The 20212-nt window shown below is 44.2% G+C and overlaps 1 protein-coding gene across 2 annotated transcripts in view; it reads left to right on the forward strand.

Annotated features, from left to right (window-relative positions):
• Positions 1 to 20212, forward strand: part of FRMD3 (FERM domain containing 3) — a 216525-nt gene that overhangs the window by 165413 nt on the left and 30900 nt on the right. For both annotated transcript variants that reach the window (XM_034773457.1, XM_034773458.1), the window contains exons 9-13: positions 527 to 590; positions 2937 to 3025; positions 7175 to 7249; positions 7860 to 7928; positions 19764 to 19885. In XM_034773457.1, the coding sequence (XP_034629348.1) occupies positions 527 to 590; positions 2937 to 3025; positions 7175 to 7249; positions 7860 to 7928; positions 19764 to 19885 (419 nt within the window). The remainder of the gene's footprint in view (positions 1 to 526; positions 591 to 2936; positions 3026 to 7174; positions 7250 to 7859; positions 7929 to 19763; positions 19886 to 20212) is intronic.

Genomic DNA, 20212 nt, shown 5'->3' on the forward strand with positions numbered 1-20212 from the left:
GATACAATGAGTGACATCAATGCATAAATAAGCAGGTATGCAAATAGATGGGATATTGCTGGTGAGAAATGAGATGCATTTGCAGCATTCGGTCTGGAAACTTCCAGACCTTTCTATACAGCACCTGGCTCCTAAATGTGTTACCCATTCATCATTTTAAGTACCAAATGGGTTCCAAGATTTTAAAGATGAGAAATTTATATTTATACTTCAGCATATTTATCTCTACTTCTCAGCAGCCTCCTTCTCTTTCCTCCCTGGTCCAAATGAACTCTTTAAAGACTCACAACAATGTGGAAAGCATAACATCCCAAATCTATATTCTCTACTCTGAAGAAAATTAGTACTGTATATTGTTTGCTCTAGCACTATGGATTTTACACTATTTACCAAGAGTGCACTGTTGATGAGATAATAGCATTTTGTTCCATGGCAGCCTGCTCTATATTTGTGAATCAGTTAAATTTGCACATCACTTTTATTCACTGCAATTTTTTCCTTTACTTAAAATATTTTTTCTTCTTAGGGCTGATGTCTGTAAATTAAAATTTGAAGGGAAGACATTTTATGTGCTTGGAGCTCAGAGAGAGGTTGGATATTATTTTTATACTAAATTAGTATGGGTGATTTAGATTTAATTTTAAAAAGCTACTAATATATTTTAATTTTAAAACGGGTCTTTTTAATGGATGGTTTGACAAATTGTATTTCATATATTGTAGATTACACGTAAAATAAAAATAAATTTGTGTCTTTTTTTTAATTGTTTTTGAGAAAAAGGTATCTAATTTGACAAAGGGATTAGATCTGACAACATCTATTAGGTTTATCTAATCCAACCATGCAGTGCAGGGATTTTTCCTTACAATTTGTTCCCTAGTATTTATCCAGTCTAGTTTTAAGGGTCAAATTATCTAAATGTGGGAATTGCGCCAGCATAAAACGTGAGTAATGCACAGGAGTGTCAAACCCCTGACCTCTATAGTTAAATTTTCAAGTGGGCTGTTACAGGGTGGACTGGGATTTTTAAGAGGAAACTGGCAGGCCACTTGAGCCTCATTAACAGCCTCACTATGGGGCCTGACAGAGGGCAACTGGTTTTTAGAAAGCGGGGGGAACAGGAAACAGGGAGAGGATGCTGTGAGAGTTACTGCAAAAGAGTTGCAGTGAGCAGAAGGCTCCTGCAGTGACTCTGAGAAACCAGGGGAGCAGCAATAGGGTTTTGCCTGCTGATGTCTACACTTGAATAAAAGACCCGTGGCCTGGCCCTGGCTGGCTCGGGGTCAGCTGACTCAAGCTCGCTGGGGTTCAGGCTGTGGGTCTAAAGATAGCTGTATAGATGCTCAGTCTTGGGCTGGAGCCCAGGCTCTGGGATCCTACCCACTTGTTGGGTTCCAGAGCTCGGGCTCCAGCCTGAATGCAAATGTCTACACAGCAATTTTACAGCCTCACAGCCCATGCCCGGTGAGCCTGAGCCAGCTGACTGGGGCCAGCCATGGGTGTTTAACTGCTCTGTGTGTGTGTGTGTGTGTGTGTATATATATATATATATACCCTCAGAGCCAGAGAGTTGGACAAGGCAGACAGAGATCAGTGGAAGACTTGAGTTAAGAGGAGCCTTGGTGTGGTTGCTTGAATTATGTTGGGACTTTAAGGGCAGTCTGAATTATTTTGACTTTTATGTTAATAAACCAGAACCCAAGAAAGGCTACTGCTGTTTGACTTGTGAAACCTTTTGGGACTTGAGTCCAGAAAGGTAAACTGAAGCAGGGTACTATAGAGTCACCCCAGACACAAGAAGCACTCAGGAGGCAACTGACCCTGTTATATGGGCCTTAACCCAGACCTGAATTTTAAAGTCTCTTGATTTGTTTGGTGCATTCTGCTGGACTCCCAAGCAGCTGCTTGGGAGAACTGCAGACTTGCGGGAGAAGCTCACTATCTAGTGTCTGTATAGTTAGTTTCTTCTAGTATTCGTTCATTCTCCAGTGTTCTGACCACAGAGGCTCTGCCTAGAGCATTCCTCTTAACCTGCCCATGTCCTTTGGGATGGTAGACTAATGCAGGTCAGAGTGATGTTGAGCATTGGTGTCTCCAAGGCTGTGGCCATGTTGAGGACCATAGTCGAGATGGGGGAGGGAGGATGGAAGAAAGAAAGCTAGACACGGGGAACCAGAAACTAGTGGGGGATATAGAATGAGCCACTGCAAGGGATATGGGGGGAGTCAGTCCAGGGAAATAGGGAAATTTAAATGAGAAAGCTGGTGGGGCGGGGGGGGGATTTGAAGTTGCGGATGAAGAGAGCCAAAGATAGGCATGGACATGGTAGTGAGAAAGAAAGTCAGCAGGGAGTAGGGGATAGCCAAAGAGAGGGAAGGAGGACAAGGGGGGGGCTATGTGGAGAACAAGAGTGAGAGAGGAGAGCATAGTGGAAAGTCAAGGGGGAGCCAGGTCAGAGTGGATGGGGGAACTTGAGGAGGAAGTGTGGCTTTGGGGGAGAGAATTTATTGTCTTTATATGCAGGAGACGCAAAGAATTCAAGGATTTGACAGGGGAATTGAGGCAATGCATATTCATTAAATATGAAAATTAGGATGTTGCTTCATTTGCATAAAACTCAGCTTTCTCTACCTACAGCTATATTGGGTATGACCTTGAGTCCATTTCTCTGTTAACAAATCACTCGACCAGCTCCTTCTCCCCCACAAAAGTAGCTTTGTTATGTGAAAAATCAATTTTCACAGATGGGGTGTGTGTGGGGGGAGGAAATCAAGTGCAAATAGGTTGCAATGTAGAGTGGATTAGTATCACTTAGGAAAATTTGATTCTAAATGTTTCTAGTGGCCGGAGTTTCTATCAGTTACCTGGAAGACTATTTCACAGTCTTAAAGAATTCAACTTTTATGTTTTTTCTTATTTCTTTTTTCTACTCTTAGAAAAAGGCTATGTTGTCATTTCATACCTCTACACCAGCAGCCTGCAAGCATCTTTGGAAGTGTGGGGTGGAGAACCAGGCTTTTTATAAGTAAGTAAATCTACATCAGTTCATCATAGTAAAAGAAAAGCATGTGCACTAGGGTAGAAGATGGTTCCATGTGAAATTTTGTGTGTGTCATTAACAGGATGGAAGACATAAACAGTATTGCCTCATCATTAAATGTAGATGCCAAAAAAGCATATTTGGATAAATATGCAAATGAGGATCATAGTTGGAGGCATTTGGTGCTTTTTAGGGTGGAGGATCAAGAATGTTCTTCCGAATAGCCTGTATTAGCCAAGATTGTAGCAGCAGTGTGTAGCTAAGTGAATAGGATGACAGACCGGGAGTCAGGGAACATGGGTATTACTCTTGGTTCAGCTGTTGACCACCTCTGCAAACTTGAGCAAGGCACTTAACTGTTCTGTATCTCAGTTTCTCCTATGAGTAACATGGAGAGAATAATGCTACCCACCTCTATTAAGTGCTTTGAGATCTATGCTAGGAGTGTGCTAAGCCGTAAGTATTATTCATCTGGGCATTTTTGAATAAACATTGTTTTCCAGTGAAGCCACAAGGGCTGGTAAGTGGTGACTAGGAATTCCACAGCATGGGTTAATACACTTCAAAAAGATGGAAGTGCTGTTGGATGCATTTGGGAAAGTTGCCACTCATCTAGTTCAAAAAGTAAATGGCTGTAAATCAGTTGCAAGAGAAAGAAGAAGTCCAGAAACTATCCCCTCTCCTACACCTCAAAAGATACCGTGCAGATAAATCATCAAAGGTACTCGTTCATTTTTCCCTTTCCCCAGTTAACTTAATTAGATCTTTCGCCTTGTATACTAACATTTCCCTTTGGGCATGTTTCTTTTATTCCTGCTACTTTGAGTTTCTTTACAGCATCTGGCATACTTTATTTTGTAAAAATACTGTTTCTTGGTGCTTGCAAAGTATCCAACACTGATGGGAGGGAGAATGACTTGTGACTGGGTAGATAGAATTTGTGTTTTAACAAGGGTTTAATTATCTGTTTTATGTTGAAGCAGGTTCTTTCAGTTTAACATGGATGCAACAGTATGTTGAATGAAAGGCATAAAATATAGGCCTGTTACAATATAGCCATTAATTTAGTTATATTCCACTGAAAACTATGTTTGAAGCGGAATTATTATAGAGGATCTACTTAAGAACATTCTTCACTTTGGAAAACTGGGTGGGGAAACAATCTGTGCACGCATGTTTGATTTTTAAACATTTAGATCTGATTGCAATCATTTTTAGTAATATAAAACAGAGAATGGTACAACGCTCACTGTCCCAGCTACACTCAAAGGAGAGGAGTCAAATCCGTTCACCTTTCGGACCGTAGCAGCTGTCAAAGTATGAATGTCCCATGTGGACTGATATAAAATATCATCTCTGATATTTTGCTGCCCTAGTAGCAATATTCATAATGTGGGTCTCAGGCATCATTGCCCTATCTACTCTTTTCCTTGCCACACTCTCCATGTGGCTTCCATATAACTCTGTGAGGTTGTTTCTTCAAGATTTTGGAAGTATACTCGCCTGTTTCATTTCAGCGTCTGTATGTTGGAATGGAAGTATGTTACTAATTTAGTAGAGTGAGGATTGGAAATAGCACTCCATGGATGGGAGTACACTGGCAGATTAGGAAATAGTGGTTGCTATAAATCAACAGTCTGCAGAGTTAAAGTGAAATGAAGATAGGTTGCATAGTATTGCAAACCATCTACACTCAAAACCTACTAACGTGCTACAAGAAAGAAGGAAGTACATCCTTAGCCTGTTACTGCTGGAGGAAGTTGAGAGATTTTTTTCTGGCTGGTTCATTAATGGGTAATGTGGGAGAATGTTAAGATTCATGAAGACATTATAAAATTGATAACAGAGCTGAGAAGACCAGAAAAGAGCTAGTAGAGCCAGAAGACCTGAAAGTCAGGGAGATGAGAGGAGCATATTGGGGCCATAGACAGTAAAGAAAGCAGGCCTAAGGGCTCATAGGAAAGAGTCAGAGAGAAGCCTGGAGGGACCAAAGAAAACTGTGAATCAAAGCCTAGGATAATAGTATAGAACCAGCAAAGACAGATTTGGGATTCAGAGAAACTTTTTCACCCAAAATTGGGGCATTTTTAAAAATTCCCAGTGTTTCTGAACATAAGTTCTTTATGAAATTGGACTTTGCCAATTAAGTGATACAACAGCATAATATTTGTGCAGCCCTGCTGAAAGTCTAACCCAAGGTAAAATTGGACTCTGTGAATAGTTCTACTTCAGAATGTTACATACAGTACAAATCCTGTAGGCTGATTACACAAAATTACTTACTATCAATTTGCTACCCAAAAAATATTTTAATTAAAAAACAAACAGACTTGCATGCAATTCCTGCTGGTGAGACATTCCCTTGGTTAAATTTGAATCATGGTTTCAAGCTTTCTGTTCAACCATAACAAGTAGGAACTTAACTCTTTTAAAAATGAAGGCTGAGATTCTGATCTCTTCATGTGACTCTAGGAGCTAGAGACCTAGACACGCCTATGCCTTAATCCTGCCTTGTATTAAAGTATTTGCGTGATTATTTGCACACAGCTATAAATAAGAGTTTCTTCAAGCTTGGGGAAGAAATATGAAATCCACTTGACATTTCAAAACTACAAAATAGCAGAGAGGTGGCATATCTGGAACCATATTGTTTGTCGATGGTCATAAGCGCCAGATCCCCTCTCTCCCCCAACCTCTGATTACTGTAGGCAAAGGCTGTTGAATGCTGATTCAAAGTGACTGGATTGGGTAGAGACTACACGTACATCGAGTGTGTGAAGACACAGAAAATATAGCTGTTTTCTGAGTGAGGAACTCCTGTTCTTTTGTTTCATATTTGTTTCAATGATACCAGTGTGCTCAGTGCAGCATCCGTGTAGGGAGTCCTTGTGTGGCTTGCTGGAGGAAAAAGGGTTCTTGCCACATTAAAGGGCCCTCCCCCTTACAAGGGGTAGTAGAAGGGGAGGGCGGAAAGTTTACCAGCATGGATCAGGAAAGGGGCGAGGAGCAGGAAGCAGTTGGGACAGGTCTGGGGAGGAGACTGCCCTTCCTACTGACTGAAAGAGTGAGGGCGGGATATTTATATCCCAGGCAGTCCCAAAAAAGCCTTCTCTTCCTGGATCAGGCTGGCATTCACACCCATGAATTTGTAAAGGGGCTGGGTTTCCTCATGACTCACTATGCCCTTTTCTTTGGGGGCTGGGAAAGAGTTTTTCCCTCACCACCAGATGGCTGAGGTAGTGCACGATACTTGTCTTCCTCACAGCAGGTCTGGGACCTGTTGGGACCGGTGTGTGCGGGGGGAGGGGAGGGTGTTAGGCTATAATGTCACAATTAAGTACATAAAACTCATGGCAGTTGTGCATAATCTAGGGGATACAATTATCAGATAAAATGGACTGGAAAAGGATTTGAAGGAAAGCATCCCTTAAGGGAGCTGAGGTAGGGGGGGTTTGGGGCTACTATGTCTCACAGCAGGGAGACGATTTCCCCCCTCCTTTTATATCTCCCGTTCACTTCAAACAGGGAGAGAGTGGCAGGATCCCAGCAATGGGCTGGCTGGGATCAGTTGAGGATTATATGGAAATGACTTCGCAAATTATGATGATCTGCACTGTACCATTTATTGCCAAGTTCTTCCAGATTTTTAGGTGAATAAAGATGTGGCCTAATTAAACCACATCCGTTTCCTCCTGTCCTCCTCCTGGCATGGCTGGGCAGTGTAGAGGTAACTACATTTCTGTCCTAATCCTCCCACATACGGGATATTGTAAGAACCCTTGCAGGGGCTGCTAGATTCTATGGTGCTTGGTTCACATGGTATATATAAACTTCTGTGGGCCTGTAGGAGCACGTTTTACTTTCTTGCTCTGTTATCCAGATAATCACTCATTGATATGCAGTCTTTCCATACAATCTAAATTGTGAGATACCTCTGTTACATTTCACATGTAATTTTATGTTGAAATTATTACACATACCAATACAAAAGTTTTTAAACTGCCAATTATAGAACATTATGCTATAGTAGAAGAATAACACAGTTTGTCATTTGTCTTGCTCATTTCTGTACATTAAGTTGCTTTTTACACTTTTTGAAAATGTGACAACCATGTACTCTTCTTTTTCTGGAAGGTATGCAAAATCAAGTCAGATCAAGACGGTGTCCAGCAGCAAAATATTTTTTAAAGGCAGTAGATTTCGATATAGGTATGCACTTTCTTGTCCTTATGGGTTTTTTTAAGATTAATCATTCTGAGGGTGGAAGAGAGAGCTTGGAAAATTATTAATGGGAAATTGAGCCTTTACCTCTAGGGTACCGAATGCAGGTTAGTAGGGATTCAATGCCTGATTGCTCTTCAGTGTCTTTTATGAATTGAGTTGGTGGTTTCATTTAGATCTTAGTGAACAGTGTTTCACATAAGAAAAAAAGGCACAATATTTGGCACTAGTTGTCATCCTTTGTTGCAGTCTCAAGACAAGACAAAATTTGGATAGCATAGAGATTGAAGTACTCTCACCAGATGCCTCTAGAATCAGGGTAGACATACGTTGGTGAGACAGCGGGGTGAAACTCATGCTGACACAGCTCTTCTGTTCTGCAGATAAATGATCTCCAGTATTTTCAGTATTTTCAACACTAAATTGATTTCTGATAAATTAGAAAATAATGTACTCTGGTATCCTATCATCTAAAAATGTGTTGCTTTTCTTTGTTGCCATTTTAATAGTTCATGTTACAACTACATATTAATACTGACATAAATTTAAAAAATCCCTCAAAAGTTACTTGGATATCCTAATTCATGTTTTGTTACAGTGGAAAGGTTGCCAAAGAGGTTGTTGAAGCGAGTTCTAAAATCCAGAGAGAGCCTCCTGAAGTGCACAGGTATGTTTTGATATTTTTACTTTAAGGACTGAAGAAGATGAGTCTGCTTTACACAGAAAGTTTGAATGAGTTTACACTTTGGTTACTATGGGACTAATGGACCATCATTCTGAGCAGCCATTTGAGACGATCAATCCTAGTGAAAGATGCTAAGTTAGTATAACACAATTGTCTCTGTGTCACTTTTCTCTTAGACAAGGGAGTTAAATCAGTATTGACCTGAAATTCCTTTTAATCAATCAGTAAAATAGTTTATTGGCCTCTATATCAGGTAGGAAGTATGATCCTGGCAGAAAAAAAAACCACCCGGGTTTCAGCCCCAGTCATTGTCCTGTTTTTAATTTTTTAGGAGGAGGGATTTATGTAGCAACTTATCCACTGACTTAAAAACCAGTTTAAAGAGAGAGAAGAATAGTTCTTATCTTATCTGGGGAAAAGTTCTCTGGTTTGCTTTTTTCTAAAGCTATACTGTTGGACCTTTGAAAATAGACAGATGTCTTCCTGAGACATGTCACTCATTGTACAGCCAGCAGGAGTTGATCAGACCCTGATCAAAACAAATGGAAATGGAAAACTTGCACAAACTCCATGATTAGAGATTAAGCAGAAAAGAGGAAAGAAATGCCAGGAGGAAAAGGAACAAGACTTTAGAAAGCTTGAAAAACGTACTATTGCATCAGTGACCGGAGTGATTGCTTAGTTTTTTTAATACACCTCTACCCCGATATAACACTGTCCTCAGGAGCCAAAATAATCTTACCGTGTTATAGGTGAAACCGCGTTATATCGAACTTGCTTTGATCTGCCGGAGCGCACAGCCTCGCCCCCCCAGAGCTCTGCTTTACCGCATTATATCCGAATTCGTGTTATATCGGGTCGCGTTATATTGGGGTAGAGGTGTATTTGCAGCTACAGCCACTCTACTGTTGTAAAGTTAATTTTCCGTTACTTTTGTGTGTGGAGTTTGTCTGGGTTTTTTTTTTTTTTTCATTGTGTCCTGAAATACCACCTATCCCTTGGTGAAGTGTGGAGAGTTGCCCTAAGTTAGGCTCTTTACGATGTCTAAAAGGTAACATTCATAAAGATGCAGTTGTGTCGTATACCCTAACATGGGCATACATGGCCATTGAATAACATTAACCAGGTGACATTTAAATGATGCACCAGATGGAGGGTCTAAAAATTATTAGGTGTCTTAATAAGAGTACAAAAATAAGTGGGTAAATCTTTCATTGAGATTGAATGCACTGTTAAAGTGTGCAAATTCACACTAACATAGGAGATCCATGTGATTGTCCAAGTCGTCTTGCTTTATTCTTCGTTGTCCATTTTCTACCAGTCTGTTCTGAGGGATAAATATGAGTTTGATTTTTTTTTTAAAGATTTCTTTTGCATTGGCTTTTCTGTGTTTTACAGCATTGCAAAAATAATGTAAGTGAACGGTGACAAAATACATACCTTCTGTTGCCTACGCTGAGGGTTTACTCTGCATGGCACAAAATTGCTGCATGAACTTGGCTGCCTTTTCTTTTGATTACTATTTTAAGTAGTGTATAATTTTGTAATGAGACGAACATTGCATTAGTAGAATGTGGGCAAGTGCCCTTCTCAGCCTTTACTGAAACAAGGTCCACACACTATATGGAATTGGAAACATGCCCTCATTCAAGAGTTTGGCTCTTTTAACAAAAACCTTTACAACATACTACTGGGGTTCCTGTTGTATTAATTTAAATAGAATATATAGCCCAAAGGTGTTAGCATAACCCACTCACTGTCCAGTATTAAACGTGTTAAACAAGGTTCAGTATACAGAGACCTCAGCCTGAGCACCATGGCAAACACACCATTAATAGGTTTCAGAGTAGCAGCCGTGTTAGTCTGTATCCGCAAAAAGAACAGGAGTACTTGTGGCACCTTAGAGACTAACAAATTTATTAGAGCATAAGCTTTCGTGGGCTGTAAGTCCACGAAAGCTTATGCTCTAATAAATTTGTTAGTCTCTAAGGTGCCACAAGTACTCCTGTTCTTTTTGCGGATACAGACTAACACGGCTGCTACTCTGAAACCTATTAATGGTGTGTTTGCCATGGTGCTCAGGCTGAGGTCTCTGTATACTGAACCTTGTTTAACACGTTTAATACTGGACAGTGAGTGGGTTATGCTAACACCTTTGGGCTATATATTCTATTTAAATTAATACAACAGGAACCCCAGTAGTATGTTGTAAAGGTTTTTGTTAAAAGAGCCAAACTCTTGAATGAGGGCATGTTTCCAATTCCATATAGTGTGTGGACCTTGTTTCAGTAAAGGCTGAGAAGGGCACTTGCCCACATTCTACTAATGCAATGTTCGTCTCATTACAAAATTATACACTACTTAAAATAGTAATCAAAAGAAAAGGCAGCCNAATGTTATAGCTGGCCCCTAAGGTAGTATAATTAAGGTAAAAGAAAAATGTCTTTTTGCTAGAAGTAGAATAAGTTCTTCCCCCACTTTGTAATCAATTGACCTTTTGAATGAATGAGGTGTGAATGAGGAAGGTGTGGAAGGCAGGCACTTCCAGACAGCTGCAACCCTTGGAGAGGGGCTGGGAGCCAGCCAAGGAGAGCTTTGCCCAGGGCTGAGTGGGACAGAGTTTGGGTGCAGGCTCCGGGCTGGGGCACGGTGTGGGGTGCAGGATGGGTGGAGGGGTGCAGGCTCTGGGAGGGAGTGCGGAGGGGTGGGTTCAGGCTCTGGGACAGAGTTTGGGGGCTGGAGAGGGGGTGGTGGGTGCTGGGGGGGAGGGGACTGCCATCACATGTGGCTTCCTTCCTCCCCTGCTGCCCCTCACCATAGCCTCGGTGGGGGATGGGGCTGCCCCTTGCCCAGTGTTTGCAGGAGTGGTGGCTGGGGGGAAACCCAGTCAAACTCTGGTTTTACTCTTTCATTGATGGGTCACTTTAACCCCTTACAAGCCCCTTCCCGCCTCTCAACCCCCTTTTCTACTGGGCTTGTTTGATCTTTTTGGTGGAGCCAGATGAAAACCACAAACCCCAGCGAGAGCAACACGCTGGAAGACTAGACTGAACCCACCACCCACCCAGTCTAGTCCATCCTAGAGCCCAGGACTGAGGGCAAATGTCCCCCCCCCCCCCCCGGGCCACCTGCTTCTACTCCTGGCCTCTCCCAGCGCCGCCAGCGATTCTGTGTGGCTGCATTGGGTGGGATTTCAACCAGACACACACACCCCCCACTAAATTCACCCCTGTTTTGCGACCACTCTGCACCTTCCTTCCTTGCCCTAGAGTTGCTGGATGGCTAGAAGGCTGATCTGGGCGTTTGATTGATCTGGAATATTATCGTGCCCCCCCCCCCAAAACTTAATGTCCACACAGCTTTGGGGGGGGCTATTCCTCCCCCCCCAAAGCCGGTCTATTTTATTGTTGCAGGGCAAAGGAAGGAGCCAGAGTTTAATGGAAATATTCAGCCCCTACAGCGGTCTTGCAGCAGGGGAAGCAGAGTTGATGGGAAGGGAACTGGTTTGGATAGGAGCCCCCATCCCCCTCCTTTGCAAAATAATTTGAGGAAGGAAATCAGATCACTCTGTGCCTCGGTTTCCCCTCTCTCGGGGGGGAGGGGGGGGAATAAAAGTCTCAGCCTGACATGTTGCAGACCTTTCGCATTCTCCCCTCTTGATGTATTTGATTTCCTCATCCAAACCCCCCTCTCTCTCTCACCTGGAATTCACAGCACTAAGTACTGGCTCGGGGCTTTCTTCCTAGGTTTATTGGGTTTGATCCCGAGTTTAGTTTTGAAACAGACACAGGCACAAACTCACCCTCAAACAGCAACACCACCAAAAACCACAAAACCAACCCAATATTACACACCTAGGGGGAATCACAGGGTCAAACACTCACCGACTGAAGTCCCAGCAGCTGCTCAGGTGAGTGAGGTCCACACTGCAGAGATTCCTGTCTCCCAGTGGACAGGAAGCCCCCTCAGCGTCTCCTCCAGGTGAGTGCTGGGGGGAGGGGAGGGGAAGGCTGCAAAGCACATGTGCCTTCTCCTCCCTCCCGACCTGCAACAGCCGCTGCCTCAGCTCTAGCCCTCTGCCGGCCAGCACAGCGTCTCTGGTTTCCTAGCAGCAACAGCTGCTACTTCCAGGAGAGCTTTGTTTCAGGCAGAGACGCTGCCCGATCTGCGCGGGGCCCTCTCAGGCGCGGGGCCCAATTCGGGGAAATCGGCCAAATCGGCCTAAAGCCGGCCCTGCGAGGGACTTGGGAGAAGGTTTGGGGTGGAGGCATGGCCTGGGGTGGGGTGGGAAGAGGCAGGATGGGTGGGGCATGAGGGAAGGGGTGGGACCTGGGGCGGAGCAGGTGGTTGAGCACCCCCCTGAACTTGTAGGAAGCGGTGCCTATGTCTGATCCTGTTTCATCCCAGGTGGTGTTTGGGATTCAGCTGGAAACATTTGAAGTGGTGATGTCATCTGGGTTCCTCTCTCTCTGGCTCAGTCTGGTCAGGACATCTCTCAGGATTAGGACAAAGAAGGTCCGGGGTCACAGGAGACAGTGGGGATAGCAGCTAGGATGGTGAAGCCGCCTCCACTAGCCAATTTTTTTCCTGAAAGTCCTGTTTAAGGACCCACAAAGTGATTGATGGAATAGCCTATTCCTTCATTATTTTGTCCACCAATAATACCTAGTTTTTGACACAACAATTTTGGTTCACTGATTTCTGGTTCCACACTTTTCTTGTTTACCAAGCATGATCTGAACACAGTCCTTGATTTATATCAGTAGGCCTTTTTGCATGGACTAATTTGGTCTTGTCTGACTCCCTTTCGTACTTTTTCCCATCAACATTTGTTGTTATAAATTACTGTGACATCTTATGAACTTTCACTCACTTCTTATAGTTAACTCACAACTGCAGTAAATATGTGGGCCCAATTATCACAACAACCCAAAAAAACCTCTTGAAAGCACCACTCCATTCTTCTTTGAGAGTTGTCCTTGTGGGTGCATCCCTGTGCCTTTGCTCGGAGATTTTTACAGCAGTACCTGCACAGGCCATGCACATGTGGTCCCTGCCTCACACGCTGACGGTGCCTCAATATTGTGCGCGTGTGGCCCGGGCTCCTCGGTTCTTTCTCTGTTGTAATATAGCCACCCGCAGGTCTGTCATTGAATGACCAGACAGGTTAAAGTGTTCTCCCACTGGTTTTTGAGTATTATGATTCCTGATGTCAGATTTGTGTCCATTAATTCTTTTGCGGAGACACTGTCCGGTTTGGCCAATGTACATGGCAGAGGGGCAAATCTTTAACCTGTCTGGTCATTCAATGACAGACCTGCGGGTGGCTATATTACAACAGAAAAACTTCAAAAACAGACTCCAACGAGAGACTGCTGAGCTGGAATGGATATGCAAACTAGACGCAATCAACAAAGGATTGAATAAGGACTGGGAATGGCTGAGCCATTACAAACATTGAATCTATCTCCCCTTGTAAGTACTCTCACACTTCTTATCAAACTGTCTGTACTGGGCTATCTTGATTATCACTTCAAAAGTTTTTTTTCTCTTACTTAATTGGTCTCTCAGAATTGGTAAGACAACTCCCACCTGTTTATGCTCTCTGTATGTGTGTATATATATCTCCTCAATATTTATTCCACTCTGTATGCATCCGAAGAAGTGGGCTGTAGTCCACGAAAGCTTATGCTCTAATAAATTTGTTAGTCTCTAAGGTGCCACAAGTACTCCTGTTCTTTTCACGTGCAGAGAGACCATCCCTATCTCTGATGGCCATTCTCAATGTGTTCATTGTTTGAGGGAGTCCCACATCCCCCCAAAATGTGCTCACTGCAGTAAGCTGAAGGCCAGGACACGAAAGGACAGAGACTAAGGTTCAAATTAATTCTGTTGGAGAAGTTCCTGAGACCTGCCTGAGACCCAGGTCAGGAGTCCTACTCAAGACAAAGCCTGCCTAAGTCCACAAAGGATAAAAAAACAACAACAAAAGGGCGAGCTTCATCACCTCATGTTGACCAGCCGGCCTCCAAACGGTCTCAGAGCAGGTCTGTGTCTTCGGTGCCGACCGCTCCGCAGCTCAGCACATAATACGCTCTGGGCACCTCCAGCACCGTCCGTACCCCGGCCGCTGTCAGTACGCACCACTCCAGTGCCTAGACTATGGGCTTAAAGTTGCCTGCCTCTTCTAATACGCCACCGCACAGCACTGCAAAGGACTTGGTGCCAACTCAACTGAGGCTGCCCATGCCGCCCATGGCATACGGTGCCGTACCAGTCTGCACTGGCCAACCCTACGACACCGCTGCTGCACCCAGTGCAGTATATTTCGACTTCTTCTACCTTGGCACCGCAGTTTATTCATTTGAGTGATTTGCTTGTCTCGCCAATCCCCATTATTTGGTACCAATCTCTCACTGGAACTGTCGGTATGGCACTGACAGCTATCCCCTATTCCCTCTCGCTTTTCTAATAATGAGGATGATGAAGTGGAGGGAGTTTTTTCACCACACCATTCTTCCCCTCAGACTCCTGCTAGCATGGGACCAAGGAGATCAAGGTCCTCATATTCTAGAGACTTACCACCCTGGTATGTACACCCACGGATGGGACCACCCAGGCCCTTCCCCGGACAATGGCATTACTGGAGCCTGTGGGGGTTCTACAGCAGGCACCATAGTAACAACACAGTCCACGAAGAGGTGACACCATATGTGCTCCTGAACCCGTGCACACTTCTGCAATGGACAGACAGGAGCAACCTGCAATGATGCACGTAGAAGAGGGGGCATCTGACACCTCTCCAAATAATAATTCATCCTCCTCACCAGACGAGGCTATTATACTCCCACCCCCAATGACAGGAGATGATTTTACTCATTTTCAGGACCTGTTCAAAAGAGTGGCTAATGAGCTCAAGATCACTTTGGAGGAGGTGTCAGAGACTCAGCATGAGCTGACCGACATCTTACAACCTCCAACCTCCTCCAAGATTGCCCTACCTATTAATGGAGCCCTTATGGACCCTGCCAAGAATATCTGGCAAACCCCAACCACTATACCCCCTACCTGCAAAAGGGCAGACAGGAAATATTATGTCCCCTCCAAGGGCTCAGAATTCCTTTTCATGCATCCAGCACCAAATTCACTGGTAGTAGAAGCAGCCACCCAAAGGAACAAACAGCAGCATTCCTCTGATAAGGAAAGTTAAAGAATGGACCTACTCGGCCGCAAAATTTATGCATCATCTACGCTGCAGTTCAGGGTAACAAACTATGCGGCTCTACTAGCCAAATATGACCACAGAAATTATGGGAAATTCATGGACTTTATTAATGACATCCCAGAAGATGAGACAACAATTCAAAGCAGTAGTCTCTGAAGGGCAGATTATTTCCCGCATGGCGCTACAGGCTGTCCTCAATGCTGTGGACACAGCTGCCAGGTCCACTGTGACAGCCGTCATTATGTGTCGAGCTTCATGGTTTTCCTCCTCTTCTTTCCCATGTGAGGTACAAAACACCATGGAGGATCTCCCCTTTGATGGCAAAAAGTTATTTGCAGCAAAGACCAACAAGGTGCTGCATACCATGAAGGATTCCAGAGTGATGCTGAGATCCCTATGCATCCCTACACCGGCAACTAGAAGAAGACAATACAGGTATCAGCCTTGCCAACGCCCACAATACCCGGCCTACACACAACACCACCAGAGGCCATACGACCACCAGCAACAACAATGCCAGAGACCTAGGCATCAATCCCACTGCTCCACGCCATCAGCACCGTCCCAACCCCCTCCACCTAATAAGCAGATTTGAAGCCTTGGTTGAGGGTATAGAAGACCTCCCAACCACTCCAGCGCTTATACTTCCCATCCAACCTTTTGGCCACCGTTAGCTCCCATTCTACCACAACTGGCGAGCCATCACTACGGACAGATAGGCCATAGAGGTTCTCCAATTGGGCTATTCCATCCCCTTCCTGTCCATACCACCCACCCCGTCCCTCTTCAGGGACCCCTCTCAGGACCACTTGCTCAACCCAGAGGTGCAACATCTTCTACAAATAGGAGCAGTGGAGATGGTGACCGATCAGCACAGGGGAAAGGGGTTTTACTCCCACTATTTTTTAAACAGATAAGAAAAGTGGGAGATGGCAACCATTCTCAACCTCAGACGACTCAACAAGTTTGTCAAAGCAAAAATTCAAAATGGTTACCCTCACAACCATAATTCCAGCGCTGGAGCAGGGAGAGTGGTTTTCAGCCCTTGACCTGCAGGATGCTTATTTTTATGTAACTATATACCCCGCCCACAGGCATTTTCTCAGATTTGTTATGAGCTCAAATCCTTACTAATACAGGGTTCTGCCCTTTGGCCTCTCAACAGCACCCTGCATCTTTTCCAAGATTCCTGCGATGGCAACAGCGCACCTAAGGAATAAAGGAATGATAATTTTTCCTTACCTGGATGATTGCCTGCTCAAAGCGCAGACTCTCGAGGAGGCCTTCCAAGTCACACAGATGACCATCGATTACTTCCAGGGTCTTGGACTACAAATAAACAAAAACAAATCCACATTAACTTCTACTCAACGACTGGAGTTCATAGGCACTCACCTTGATTCCATACCGGACTCGCATCTCTCCCATTCAACAAATTCAACACTATAAAGAATCTGGTCGCCAAATTGCAGAACAGCCCGCAGGTCACTGTCCTTGACTGTCTGCAACTTCTTGGCCATATGGTCTCTTGCACTTTTGTGGTCAAGAATGCACGCTTCTACATGCGGTGCCTACAGGGTTGGATGACCACTGTCTACAGACCAAAAGTGCACAGTTTAAACAATCTTCTATTCATACCTATCAAAGTCAAGGACTCACTCACATGGTGGACTCTTCCACACAACCTCTGCTCCGGAGTCCCGTTCATACAGGAGTCCCCCTCCGTTATAATTACCACAGATGCTTCCCTCACAGGTAGGGGGCCACACATGGTGCACCATACCACTCAGGGACTACAGTCCCCTACAGAAAGCTCACTATACATAAATTTGTTAGAGCTCTGAGTGGTCTGAAACACCTGCCTCCAATTTCTCCCAAGAACCAAAACATCAGGATCATGACCGACAACACTGCATGCATGTTTTATATAAACAGACAAGGGGGAGCTTGATCCCACTTGCTCTGCACCGTGGCTATGAAGCTTTGGAATTGGTGCCTCCAATACAATATCCAAATTTCAGCCTCCTACCTACCTGATTCACTAAAACTACTGCGGACAAGCTCAGGAGATCTTTCCCCCCTAGATCACGAATGGGAGATAAATGATACCCTCCTACACAACATATTCAAAATATTGGGCTACCCTCAACTGGATCTTTTTGCAACTGTGACCAACAAGAAATGCCTGGAATTCTGTTACGGAGCAGGCCTTGGAAAGGACTCCATGGGAGACACGTTCATGATCAAATGGAAGGACAATTTATTATACACATTCCCCCGGATACCATGTCTTCACAGATTATTACAAAAAATACAAGTGAGAGGGCCAGGGTCATACTAATAGCCTCTACGTGGCCCAGACAGGTGTGGTACCTATTTGTAACGGGGATGTCTGTTTCCCTGCCGATTCTGCTCCCCTCACCCTTCCAAACCTATTATCACAACCCAGGGGTCAACTACACCACCCCAACATAATGATGCTACTACACCTCGAAGCATGGCTCCTCAGTGGCTCTCTAATGAGGAACTAGACTGCTCTAAACAGGTACAAATAGTACTGTTAAAATAGCAGAACGCAATCCACACGTACCATCTGTCTCCATAAATGGACTAGGTTCACTCACTGATGCTCCATCAGGTAAACCACTCCTGCTTCCACATCTTTCATTAATACTAGACTATCTGGGCTCTCCTTTAGCTCTATAAAGGTATATCTAGCAGCAATGACGGTGTTTCACCATAAGACTGGAGACACTACTATCTTTGCCCATCCCATCACAAAGTGGTTCCTCAAGGGCCTCCAGACCCTATACCTGGACATTAGACCACCCACTCAACCCTGGGACCTGCACTTGGTTCTCAGATGCTTGATGCACCAACTATTTGAGCTGCTAGCAACATGCTCCCTCCTACATCTATCCATGAGAACTTTAGTTTTTAGTTGCGATTAGATCCACCAGACGTGTAGGAGAACTTGGATCACTCATGGCTGACCCATTGTACACTATATTTTTTTAAGTACAAAGTCATGCTCCGAATGCATCCCAAATTTCTTCCGAAGGTGCACTCGTACTTACACATCAACAAACCTATCCACTTACCAACCTTTTTCCCTAAACCGCATGCAAATTCTTTTGAATCAACAATGCACACACTTGACATGTGTAGAGCATTGTCCTTTTACTTGGATAGGACTAAGCCTCCCCTAAACTTTTAATTTCAGTCACAGAACGATCCAGAGGCAAATCCATCTCTACTCAGAGACTATCCAACTGGATAGCAGACTGCATCCGCCTATGCTACCAACTAAAGAAGATGAATCCTCCAACTTCTATTAGGGCACATGCCACAAGATCTGTGTCAACATCTGTGGCATTCTTACGTAACATTCCCCTCACACATATTTGCAAAGCCGCCACCTGGGCTTTGGAGCATACCTTTGCTAAACATTATGCTCTTACTCAGGGACCCCGACCAACACTTGAATGGGTCGAGCTGAGCTACAGCTTTCTTACCAGATCCGAAGTCCCTACCTCCTTAAGGGATACTGCTTTTTAGCCACCTGGAATGGAGCACCCAGGGACATCTCTCGAAGAAGAGGAGGAGGTTACTCACCTGTGCAGTAACTGATGTTCTTCGAGATGAGTGTCCCTTTGGGTGCTCCACTACCCACTCTCCTCCCTCTACTTCGGAGTTTGGGGCGGTCTCCATTGTAGTGAAGGAACTGAGAAGCCTGGGCTGCGCGCATGATATTGAGGCACCATCAGCGCATGAGGTAGGCACCGCGTGTGCACGGCCCATGCAGGTACTGTTGTAAAAATCCCCAAATGATGGCACAGCGACGCACCAACACCTGGAGTGAAGCACTCACAGGGACGCTCATCTCAAAAAAACGTCAGTTACTGCACAGGTGAGTAACCTACTCGTCTTCTTAACAAGTGACTAAGATAGTGAGCCAAGTGGTTGAGTGAGTCAATTAGAACCTTCTTAACCTTCCCTAACAAGATCAACACTTGCTAACAGGGAAGGCTGTACCAAAGAGCTAATAATAATAATAATAATAAACGACTAATTAAAAACAGATTGAGGACCTGAAGGCATGTTTTAGAGGCAGTGTCTAGAGTGAAAGCTGTTCTTCATGCAGTGATGAGAGTGACAGAAACACTCATGATTTATTCTTGACCCAGTCCCAGAGACAGTGGAGCATGGTTCTTCAGCAAAATAATTAGCATTCTCTCTCTAATGGGCCGTATTCTCCTCACTGCTATGCCGCGTGGAGTGGAGCAGTAAAGATGAAATGCAGTATAAAATGAGAAGATGTGAGGCTAAATGAAGCAGGAAGCCGCCCTACTGCAGAGCCACTACTGGCCCCTCTGCAGAACTTCAGATGCAGAGCCACAATTCAGCCAAGGGTGTGACCTAATACATAGGGGAGGAGTCAAAGGATATTCACTGTAAGTGGCATGTTCCCCTTGGGGGGGAAAGGGCCATTATAACTTATGCAAAATTATTTTGAGACGGGGCAAAGGCAGTTGTAGTTATTTGTAATGATTTCTTGGGAACAAACTGATGCTGTTTATCTTTGCTTTTAGAACCAGCATTCCTCAGAGTCGTAGCTCTCATTCCTTGAATAAACAACTCATAATCAATATGGAACCACTACAGCCCCTCCTTCCTTCTCCAAGTGAGGAAGAAGAGGTTTCTTTAGATGAAGGTGAGTCAATTATCTGACTGGTTCATACTCAAAATCATAACTGTTATAAACTGTTGTTAAAACATTCCTGTACACATGGAAAGATTAATTAAAAGGTGCAATATCAACTTAGTAAGTGTGGAAATAGCTGTACAGTTTCCATTAGGAATTACACCATTAACTCCTCTGTGCATTGTATTGAAAAATTATTACTAATTCTGAGACTTTTGTGGTGTGAAAGCTCTATGCAAGTAGAATGACTTAAGAATAATTGTCTTGGTGAGGAATTAATGGGGATTACAGTTTTGAGATCCTCAGGTGAAAGGCACTCAAAAAAACAAACACAGA

The sequence above is a fragment of the Trachemys scripta genome, chromosome 6 (genome assembly GCF_013100865.1).
Source record: "Trachemys scripta elegans isolate TJP31775 chromosome 6, CAS_Tse_1.0, whole genome shotgun sequence".
In the NCBI taxonomy this organism is placed as follows: domain Eukaryota; kingdom Metazoa; phylum Chordata; order Testudines; family Emydidae; genus Trachemys; species Trachemys scripta.